At 33.2% G+C, this 11,445-nt stretch overlaps 2 protein-coding genes across 4 annotated transcripts in view; one reads left to right on the top strand and one right to left on the bottom strand.

Annotated features, from left to right (window-relative positions):
* The window catches only part of LOC117122227 (protein FAM166C A-like), a 6,635-nt gene extending 1,665 nt beyond the window's left edge, over positions 1 to 4,970 (top strand). Inside the window, exons 2-5 of one of the 2 annotated variants that reach the window (XM_033267740.1) lie at positions 1,188 to 1,461; positions 1,778 to 1,890; positions 2,488 to 2,531; positions 4,225 to 4,363. In XM_033267740.1, coding sequence (XP_033123631.1) covers positions 1,188 to 1,461; positions 1,778 to 1,890; positions 2,488 to 2,494 — 394 coding nt within the window. In that variant the 3' untranslated portion in view covers positions 2,495 to 2,531; positions 4,225 to 4,363. Of the gene's footprint in view, positions 1 to 1,187; positions 1,462 to 1,777; positions 1,891 to 2,487; positions 2,532 to 4,224 lie in introns of both variants that reach the window. The other variant, XM_033267739.1, reaches the window with a different exon arrangement.
* A 293-nt stretch (positions 4,971 to 5,263) lies between these two features.
* Positions 5,264 to 10,421, bottom strand: LOC117122226 (GDP-fucose protein O-fucosyltransferase 1-like). 2 transcript variants are annotated; one of them, XM_033267737.1, is made up of 7 exons: positions 10,219 to 10,421; positions 9,461 to 9,615; positions 8,131 to 8,307; positions 7,558 to 7,682; positions 6,946 to 7,138; positions 5,933 to 6,166; positions 5,264 to 5,808 (listed from the first exon to the last, which is right to left on the bottom strand). In XM_033267737.1, the coding sequence occupies exons 1-7, from the start codon at positions 10,337 to 10,339 to the stop codon at positions 5,626 to 5,628; spliced, it is 1,188 nt and encodes a 395-aa protein (XP_033123628.1). In that variant the 5' UTR covers positions 10,340 to 10,421; the 3' UTR covers positions 5,264 to 5,625. The 2 variants fall into 2 exon arrangements, with proteins under 2 accessions (XP_033123628.1, XP_033123629.1); XM_033267738.1 differs by lacking the exon at positions 9,461 to 9,615 and adding an exon at positions 9,009 to 9,133 and having other exon boundaries at positions 10,219 to 10,417.
* Positions 10,422 to 11,445: the final 1,024 nt, after the last annotated feature.

The following is an 11,445-nucleotide window of genomic DNA, read 5'->3' as shown; positions in this document are numbered from 1 at the left end:
GAAACGTAACAGACAAGAAAAAAAAAACGTATGCGAAACTAATCTATTGACTACTTATTCCATAAATCTTTTTTTGATTCAAACATTAATAATAAAAATTATATCGATATATATCGCAACAAACAATAAAAAAAAGTATCTCAAACCTGGTCAACTTTGTAACATCTGTGTTGTTTCTGTAAAAAAAAAAAAATAGCACCAAGTAATACAGTAATATAGTAACAATAATAAACTTTAATACTAATAAAAATAATTGTTAATAAACTAATGTTACAGTAATTTAAATAACGAGTTGGCTGGTTTTTTCTGATAAAAAGTTTGATTTTTATAAATAATATCATATCAATCAATGATAATTAGGCCTAGTTATATTAAATTTAGCATTTTCGCAACTCCATTGGCGCTCCATATATTTATTGAAAACAAACCGCGACCAAAATGAAGCGCGACCGAAACGAAGCGCGACCGAAACGAAGCGCGACCGAAACGAAGTGTGACTGAAATGATCTGTATTCGCCATGGTACATCTAAAGGCGCTAAATGCACTTCAGTTCTCCATCCAAACCTTAACATTAAGATAGTAGTAAGACTGGAGTTGAGGTGAATGTTACTGAAATAGTAATAAGTATAGTAGTAAATGTCTACAGTTGTTTATTTACTTTATTTATTATTATCATTTTCATAAATATAGGCCTAAGCTAGGCCTGGCCTAGGCCATATCCTACAGGCTATATATATATATTTTTTTATGAATAGGCTGGCCTACCTAGGCCTAGGGCATATCTATAATAATAAAACATTGTTATTTTGCTTTATTATCCACTGACATTTAGTTCTGTTATATTAATCGTAGTTGCATTTTTTTCTTCACAATTGACTTTGATTTGATTTTTTCTCTTTTGGATGCACCATTATTTTGGATGTGTGCCACTGTAATAAGTGATTTCAATAAAAAAAAAAGAAAAATTAGGCCTATGACTGTGTTATGTAGGCCTACTTATTTATTTACTCCTTTTTCAGGCTTTAGGCCTACCATATATGTACGGTAGGCATAGAAAAGGAAGGTTAAGATTTAGGCCAATCATTGCCTTATATTCATTAATATATAATATGCTGAAACTACTGTATCCAATGCCTTACAATTCTTACTCCATGTGTGACTTTACTGATTAATATTATTTCTCCAGGTATAAAGGTCACTGTCCTACTCTCAAATATGATTACGGTGAGACGTACAGCAATGCAACTGCCAAATACTTCCAAGATTATCGCTCCAAGACATTGAACACAAGCAAAACTAATTACTCCAGTGGTGGCCAATTCCCTACTGTTTACACGCACAACCCCGATCTGGTGATACCAAACAGAGAGAGGACAAGAGAGAGATGGAGAAGTGCACCTACGTACTCGCTAAATAATGTTCAACATGACAGGCAAGATGAACTGCAATCATTTGACAAGGTAAACATTTTTACAATTACAACCCAACATAATGAATTTGGTTTATCATTCTATCAGTGCATTTGAAAAGTATCTGCATCCTATTCTCGTTATAGTTTTACAAGGTTTTGTACAGCGCTGATATCCACGGCAGAATGCAATGTTCAGTGGCTCTATGACAATTGTATTACTCAAAGTGCACATTAACTACTGATGTTATTAACAATACTATATATTATTAATGTGTGTCAAAAAAAAACTTTACTCAAATCAAATTGGAATTGATTAGATACTTATTATTGTTGTCTTTATTATTTATGACTACATTGCCTTATAGCTTGCCCAACAGCACAGAGACTACTACAAAGACAGAACTGGGACTGTGCCACGAGTTGATGAGTTTTTGATTCCAAAGAAGGCAGAGGATATGTACCGACAAGATGTTGGACAGTAAGTGACAAGTTTCATGACAACATTTCGCACAACCAATGAATAGACATGCTGAACAACGTTTATTATTTTTTATTACAACATTTGTTGATAATTAATCATGAATACATTACATCATTAACATAATTCATTATTGGATTAATAAGTTTATTATCGTAGTGAATTCCAGGCTTTAAAAACAGGGTGGCACAAACTGGTTGGGTATGCCTTTTTTAAGAATCGGTTAAACAGAGAGTTCAATGAGTACTTACCGGTAATATGAAAGGGACTTTTATATTATGTATTATTAATAATAATAATATTCAAATTATTAAGGGACTCTATGTTACAGAATTTTTATTTTGGAATAGGGAGGGGCGTCTTCATTAATGTTAAGTTAAGTAACCTAAAAACTAGAGGAGTTGATAGAATAAACGGTAGTGACAAATTGGGATTGAAGTGCCAGCTAATATTTATGCTTCGTCACAACCCCATTGCACTGGACATATTCCACTGCATATGTGCTCCCTCTACACATTTTTTTTTAAGCATTTTATTTTTGTGTTGATGTGCTGTTTATAACATATTATTTTTGAATTGTCTGTTGTGAAAATGAAGTTGGTAATTGCGGTGATGCAGCCTCCTGCTGAAAATCATGATGCGTAAGTGATGACAAAATGGAAAAGCTTCCACATCTAAACATTTTATGCATGTTAGCTAGTTGCTGATTCTTTGCATACTGTATATAGAGCATTTCTAAGCTTCGAAAATTTTGCTATAAATCTAGTCTTTAACTAGACTGCTTGCATGCTGTTGCTTTTTGTTGATGCTTCACTTTTTATATGTTTCATTTCATAATATTATAATACTGTTTGTGGTAAGATCGATAAAATCCTTCAAAAATGGAATTAAAACATTGATTTACTCTGTTATCATCTTCCAATGACAAACAGATCAAAATAAGTAGGTTTTCTATGATTTACAGACTTTTACTACTAAAATCATTTAATTGTTAACACAATCAATTTTCCAAAGTATATGGGAACAGTATTATTTTATTGGTGGAATTTGTAATTAAACTATGCATACTTTACATTAATATATAGTGTTTAAATATATTAAGCTAGCAAATTAAATATTTAATCTCAGCACAAACAGTATTTAACAGGGTATTACATTAAATTTGTTGAAAAGGTAATCAAATGTAATAATTAACCAAGAAATTATTTATTCATAGTAAAATAGCATGACCATCTACTTGTTTTTTGCTTTAAGCTAAATTCGTCTTTTCTCCTTAACATTCTATTTTCTCTACCATCTTCTTCCAATTGTTAATACCCAAAAAGTTCTTTCCACAGAGTAAAGCTTTACTCTGGTTAAGATATCTTTCGATGTCAGGAGGCAAAAAAACCCCACAATACTTTTAGTCTAATAAAGACTTGTAGTAAATTTCTATAGAAAAATCATTGATCTTTATATGTCCTGTTCCACCAATCACTTGCTATGGATGTCAATGAAGTAATGAAACCACTCACAAGTGAGTCATTCCTTACCTAGTGAAATCACTTGTGACCTAGATCACCATCAGGTTTTGATGAAACTTTAAATTGTTCCTAAAGCCAGACACTCTTTGCATCGTACAACAAATCCTCCGCTCTCTGTGACCACTAGACTATGTGACGCTGTCTACTAATTTTCGGTGGCAGTCTGAACCAGTCATTAAAAACGAATTGTTGCGCACATTGTAGCGTTGCGTTCTCCATAGAATTGCGTATATTGATAGAATATTGTGTTAATTATAGAAAGTTGATTATGTTTTACTCATCTCTGTACTCCATGATTTTAGCTTTAGTGTTTGGTACTAATTTTTAGATATGATATGTTATATTTGTATTTCTACTTAACATATTCATATTATATGCATTTCTTTAGTTATACAGTAGTATATAAATCTTAATTTTTACAAATAACACCGTAGTTATAGTATAGGTGACTCTCCATTACAAAATGAGTTGTGTTGCACGTAGAGAAATGCCAAAATAGATTGTTTTTTGTATTATTTGTTTTTTTTTTCTTTGTTGATTCAGTTGATTATAATTAGTTATTGCTTATAATTCTTCTAAATAGCAATGCAATCTTCTGTACAGAATTATAAATTCTGTAAAATTTGTTGAGTTACCATTATGATGGTCATTGTTTTCATGATCATAATTGCTTACATTAAAAACCTAATGAAATTGTTTGAAGACATAATTGCTTAATAGTATTATTGTTATCATCTTTATAGTAATTGTCATTTCATAAGTGTTTTATTAATGAATATTAGTGACTGCAAATATTAAATTTATTTTGCAGCGTCGAAGAACAGATGAATTTGCTGGCTGAGGCAGACACAAGAGCTGCGAGTAACAAGTCGGTACTGCGAACTCCGACTTTAAATACTCCCAACAGTCGTGATTCATCGGTTAGAGATCGTGCAATGCGTGACCTCCACTTTGAAAGACGCTAAACTGTGTTTTTCGTTAATTGCCTATTTGTATTATTGTTTATTAGGCTTTAATGTAGTATCATGCAAAATTCAAAATAAATTGTCATAATTATATAGATCTGATTTCAATGCGGTTTCTTAGTTTTATTAGTAGTGAATAAATGAATGATGATGTGCACATTAAGAGGATAAATTTAATGTTAGTGTAACAATTGTGATTACAGTATAACATATATACCGCATACATACCAGGTTGAATGATAGTATTATCGTGCTGTACTTTTTTCCTATCGTAATGTCATGGTCACTTTGTAATTTACAACTGCAGCCTCTACGACGAGAGATTGGCCCTCTGACTTATTTGTGGGTACTCTTCATTACTTTTGTTAGGCCTCGTAGAATCTATGTATGAGGTATATAAAAACAAATACTGACTGCTCAAGATTTGGTGATGTGGAGAGAGCAGCCTTCTGGTGGCCCTCATGAAAATAGTAGGCTACGATTTCCACGTCACCCTAGAAGCAATAAATTTCACTGTTCAGTCAGTATTTGTATACTATACAAATATTCTATGTCTACTATAAATATGCATGGTATGCTCATTTGCTTGAAACCTGGAGTGCCAATCTTTGCTTGTGTTCTTCACTGCTCTAATTGTTTCCTTCTTTAGAATTGAAGATAAGCTGTTGGTTCCATTTTGTACATAATGTCTGTGCACATAAAAAAAAAATGTGTACACTAGTGAAAAAAATATGGAATTGTCTCCCGATGCTTCAGCCGATTCATATCAGTACTGTCATGTGTGTGTACACGTTTGTGATATAATGTAATTAGGTTTGCCACATATACAAATGACTGTCATTACAACAGAAACAACGATGGAACTATTAATATCAAACCACTATCTTTCTTACATCTTTTTATTTTCTTATGAAAGTAATTTGGCCTATAAAAACAATCATAAATATACAAGAAGAATACACCCCCAAAACTACACAATTTCCTACAAAAACAATGCTTATATCAGATGGCTTTATCCCCCATCATAGTACATGATATTCAAGGTGTTAAAAACAACAAAACCCTAATTTAATCAAATTATGACCTTTGAAAAATGTGAATTATGAGTTTGATCCTACAGTGTGTATCTACAGTCCTCCATGCATCCATGTAATAAACCAATGTTGCCAAATGTAGGAACTTTCCCTCAATTTTTTACCAAATTTTACAGACTACTATTAAAAACTTAATTTATATATTTTTAACATCTAAAGCTCATCATGGTAATTGCCCTTCCAACCGAAGTATGTAGCAATTTTACCACCGACATCGCGTTCACGTCTGACGTAGTGAGAGAAGGCAGAGACACAGTTACCAACGAAGTGATCAGATTGGCTAAGAATATACATATCAATCTCTGGTTTTTCTGGGTCAAGATGCTTAACTTCGATCTGTAAAATAAAAGTAGAAAACTTATTTATCTGCTAAATGACAAAGACAGGTTATTGTAAAACAAAAATACCAGCTGTAGGCCAAGTAACTTGAAGTACAGTGCATAACAATTGCTCAACTTACTTCTGGGAAAGCCTCTGTTAACTCGTCAACCATGGGTTCATGATCAGTGGCAACGAAGATTGTTTTAGGTTGCTCCTTTCTGACAATATACTTCAGTTCCTTAATGACTTGTTCCTCCGACTGGATGCACATCTCCATGGTGATTGGAGCCGAGTTGTCATGGCGAACACCGGTACATTGCCTAGATGACATGAGTTGGTGGTATGAGCCATCAGCCAATTCACAAGTACGGACCTTTTAAAAAAAACAAGATGTTTAAGAATATAATATTTCTCAACAGGTCTATGTAGAATGAAATAATTATGGAGGCAGAGCCAATAATTTGGTTGGGGGTAGGCCATTTTTTCAAAACGTCTTTGTTGGAATTGAGGCCATAAGTAGATTACATATTACTAAAAGTATTCTATTTGACAAAAATAATCAGAAATGAAGTTAAATAAATATAAATAATAATAACACATTTTGTATAGCCAATCAGATCTAAAGGGAATATAACTTAATTTGCATTCAATGCATAATATTTACATGTCTTATTACCTAATCATATATTAATAAATGTATTAATAAAATTTATTAATATATTTTGTATAAAGGTTGACAAACGCATGCAGTTAAATCAAAAGGAAAATAGAAACATTTGTATGTAAATTAATGGCTGCATAATAGCAGAATTCTACAGTCAGTAACACAGACATTTCAGCCAATCAGCATTCAATGCATAATATTTACATGTCTTATTACCTAATCATATATTAATAAATGTATTAATAAAATTTATTAATATATTTTGTATAAAGGTTGACAAACGCATGCAGTTAAATCAAAAGGAAAATAGAAACATTTGTATGTAAATTAATGGCTGCATAATAGCAGAATTCTACAGTCAGTAACACAGACATTTCAGCCAATCACCATCCAAAGAAAAATAAAGTTATATTCAAATTCATCTATGCATGCATAATATATTATATTAACATTTGTTTTGTACAGATGGAGCAAATAAATTATCATACCCAATCAGCACCATTTCTAAGATGAATTCCAACATAGGGTCTTTGCAGGTGCTCTGCGATGTGTTTCTCTCCTTCTTCTGCTATTCTTGGTTGCCACTCCAAGTACTCTTGTAGTCCAGCAGGGACATCAGAAAGTGGACTGATAGCAGGGGCACTCATGAAAGCTATTACTGGGTACTTAGAAGGTGGATATCTATAAAAAGAACATCATCTCAAACATAGAATTGCATTTCTCAAGTTTTCATGATCAACATCCTCAGGTGAAACTTTTTTTATACCTTGTTTATAGTGAACCCGCCGACCGCCAATAATGGTGATTTTGAATACAAATATAAAATTTCATTAACAAAAATAAAATTATATAGCCTCCGCTCATTTGAAATCCCCAAAAATAAGAAAACAATTTTTTTTCCCTGCCCTCCCTGGCTTTCTTTAAAAAAAAAAAAGTTTGAAAAACAAGGTATAAAAAGTATAAAAAATAATAGTATGTTGTTAAAAAAATTGTCTGTGAGAATTATATGAAACGACCAAGGCATTTGTCAATACTTGATAGTGTGAGTACAGTGCTTTAAAAGAAAAAAAGAAATAGGTATGAAAGTATGAGGAACTTACTCTTTTTCCCAGTTCTCTTTCCATGGTTCATATTCAACATTAAAATGCAGGTCTCCTTCCCAGATTAAGGAGTCATCAAATTTGATGTCAAAATGGTCCCAGAACTCGGAGAATGGATTTCCAGACTGCAATACACAAAATAACATGTATTGATTGGTAACAAAAAGATCAATTATTCGTTGATCAATTGCACAGTTTATCTTATCATTTGTAGCTCCTCATCTTCATATATCATTATCATCATTACCATCATCATTTGATTTTATTTACACAATTTTAGCACACAAAAATTAAAAGAATAAAAGCAAATTTAAACAAGTTATAAATGCCAAGAATTGTCAAAACCTAACTCAATTCCCCTTGAAAAATTAATGATAATAATAATAACAATAATAATGATAATTATATCTTGAATTTATATGGCACCAATTCCAAACAAGATCAAAGGTGCAAGTAATAATAATAAAAATACAAAAACAAATTCAAACAGATGTAGTTAAAATGCATTATAAGATAAATAGAAACAGAACTATTTTACTTTACAAATAACTTAAGTTACTTTAAAAAACTTACCCTTGGACAAGCGCCCTCATTGAACTCGGCAGCCCTTGACGAGCAGTAAGCAAAACGCTGACCAGGCGCCCAGTTTACTGGTGCTAGGTTATCCATAAAATCATGCATTAGAATCACATCAGGGTGATACTCCTTCACTTTGTCCAGATTGAAATAATTATCAAATGGAACATATATCTGAATGAAATAAAAAAAAAATAAAAAAAAAACCCATAAAAATAGTTTCAACAATTTATATTTTGTAGATGAGGAGTTATTATAATAAGACAATAATAATAACATGATAAAACTAAAGTGTCAGGAAGGTGAGATTCAAAGTCAAAATTAATTTGCATGCTCATATACAGTATCCATAAATTTATAACTTGAAAGGTAATAGACCTATGTACATATAGAATACTGAAAGGGAATGTCTCTGCAACGGCATTTCCATTAAGCTAGGTAGTCTAGCATTGTTGAGTAGCTTTTACGTCTTTGTATTTCTTAACAATAGGTCTGAATCATATGCATACAGAAAGGTTATCCAAAGAAAGGAGGTACTGATGCATGAGGATTATGGGATATTATGGTAGCCAGCTAACCAATCAGATAGTAACACATCTTTAAAGTCATTTATAAATGTTTCTGTTGTGCATTGTAAGCTGGAGCATGTATTGTTGCTTATCTACAAGGTAAAGTGGGATCATACTATGTACACGTGTTGCTAGGTCCACCTGCTGATATACCAAATAACAATATTTAGGGAGGCTATACGTATACAAACAAGTCCTTGGGAAGTTACGCCAATACATTCATTTAAAATAATATCAAGCATATAATATAAAACAACTGACTGAATAAAAAGAAATGAAGATCTATAGAATACAGAGATATCTTACATTTGGAGTATCATGGCCCTTTTCATGTTGATAAGATATAAATGGAGGAATGACTAGAACTCGCCCAATTTTTTGAGCAAAGTGAAATGCTCCTAAGAACTGGTCTACTTGGCTACCAAAGCGTCCTGAAATAAAACAAATTCATTTCTTTCAATAATTTAAAAATAAAGTTTGACCCGATTTCAGCTCTTTCTTTGGCAACATAAGTGGAACAGTTCCAAGGAGCAGCTGAAATTTTAATCAAAAAAGAGTCAGAAACAAATGAAAATGACTCTGGAAGGAAAGAATTATACAAATCTTTCTTTTAAACATATTTAAACAATAGTATTAATTTTCTTTCAGGAGTGGATAACAAAAATTACATCTGTATTACTAAGTTATTAAATTTGTTTATATTTTTCTTTCCACAGTGTCAATTCCATTGCTTTCCTCGTGTTTTCAAGATATCTTACATTTGGTTGAAGATGTGTGGGAAGGCTGATACCATGCCCATGGTGTTTTCTTCCGCAAGGATAATTAATATAGGGAGGAATGACAAGGACTCTATTAATGCCTTTAGCAAAAGAAAGAGCTCCAAGGAACTGTTCCGTCTGTCCTGAGAATCGGCCTAAAGCAAGCAAATATAATACATCACAACAAATTAAAAATATGCTGTACAATGATATCAATTATTAATCGCACCACAGGACAGCCAGATTTCTTTACAAGTACTTGAATTTATGATGAAAAATAGTTATGAAATTTAATCATTTTAAAACACCTACAACAGAAAATTTAGTAAATATATTAAGCACTTTATATGAATAGGACGCATATTAAATTGAAACAACTATGTACAGTATGCTGCCCAAGGCCGTCGTTGGTACCCACTAAACGCGATGTACGCCCATTACACTTTTAGCCAATTACGTCGCTTTATTTTGGCCTTGCTTCACCTGTGCTTGCCAGAAGCCATGCAGCTAAGTTTGTTGATTGTGGCTTATACGCATTCAATAAAATATTTATTATGGCTTAATATTAAGTCCTTGATCGTCTATTGCTAATGTTGGACGTTACTGTAGCATAAAACTAGTTATTACGCATGGCAGCCTCAATGGGGCAAAACTTTTATCAAGGCGTAGGCCCTACCAACCGTCTGTACGCGAACTCAAGAGACCTAGGCTTAGGCATGCTTAAGTTCTACATGATAGGATAATTTAGTCGTGCTTACCCATACAAGGACAGTACATTACGTAGCCTTTAGGATCCCATTCATGTTGAACATTTCTTCCACAGCAGATTTTTAATAAAACAACTAAAAGTAAACTGGTTTTGAATCCAATCGAAGCCATTTCACACCAAGAACACTTATCACTCCTACAGTGACCACGGGCTGAATGCAACGATCTCTCCAAATTATCACCACGTAAGTTATTGGAAAATCATTCATAAGACTCCAGTTAAATTAGCATAACTAAACGCATTCAACCAGACGCCTTTTGTAATCAAAATTCCTTTTCAATGGTTTTTTGTTCACCTTCACCGCACCTTCTTAAACTTGTAAACCAGGGTGACCAACGTTTATTCTCCACGTGTACTATGTGGCAATGGTGTTAACAATAGGTACCGTTAGGTACAATAAGAACCACAATCTCCCTTTCCTGTTACGATGACGTGTAATACTTCTCTCCCTAACAACATTTTATATATAAATAGACATGCGCATTGTCCTTTGTAAAATTATATATTAATGTCGTGATTAAAAAGACAGTCATGAAAATAAATATTACATTAGTAAGACACATCGATATACATTGACAAGGCAACCGTAGGCCAAATGTGTATATAGAATATTAAAATCAACAATTGATGCTAAACAGATGAATAGACATAGGCTACGGATAATAAATAATTTGTATGCCTTTATTATAATATATGATATATGACATGATATAATAATTGAATGAATGATGTAGCGGCGTAGGTGAAAACGGGTCCCAGTGCAAGATAGGGGTGGCGCCCGTCGGGGAGAAAAAGCACAATTCGTCGGGGAGTATAAAATATTATATGTATTTTTTACACATTAGTAGACTCTAAAATCGATTAAATAAGCCTTTGAAACCCCTAGATTGTCGAAATTTTCGGGGGCTTCACCCCCAGGACCACTTTCTAAGCCTTTTAATCGAAGCTCGACCACGCCCACTTTGCTTTCGTCGGGGAAACCGGACACCTCGTCGGGGGCCCGGTCGGGCAAATCCTGGCGCCACCCCTGGTGCAAGATTAATTGCAGGTCCCTTTGATGTGAAGCGTCAACCAAGGCCGTAGGTCCTTAGTTACAGCTAGTGGGGGCGCTGGGAGCCGTCAAATTTCCCCGCCCGGTGGGGTGGGGGAATCCCCGAAAGCTTTAACGTTTTAAATTTTCAGGAGCCGTATTTTGAATTAATTTTTAAAGAATGAA

The sequence above is a fragment of the Anneissia japonica genome, unplaced genomic scaffold, assembly GCF_011630105.1.
Source record: "Anneissia japonica isolate Jap-2015-1 unplaced genomic scaffold, ASM1163010v1 scaffold287708_len1499824_cov190, whole genome shotgun sequence".
Lineage (NCBI taxonomy): Eukaryota > Metazoa > Echinodermata > Crinoidea > Comatulida > Comatulidae > Anneissia > Anneissia japonica.
Note: the sequence above shows the minus strand (reverse complement) of the source record. Positions and strands in the feature narration are given on the sequence as shown.

What these genes read in the sequence shown, in the direction of transcription:
- LOC117122226 (XM_033267737.1), bottom strand. Translation starts at nt 10,339, where the DNA reads ATGGCTTCGATTGGATTCAAAACCAGTTTACTTTTAGTTGTTTTATTA. An exon ending in AAAGAGAACTGGGAAAAAGA is followed by an intron (nt 7,139 to 7,557) that starts GTAAGTTCCTCA and finishes TTCTTTTTATAG; the next exon opens with ATATCCACCTTCTAAGTACC. An exon ending in TAACAGAGGCTTTCCCAGAA is followed by an intron (nt 5,809 to 5,932) that starts GTAAGTTGAGCA and finishes TTTATTTTACAG; the next exon opens with ATCGAAGTTAAGCATCTTGA.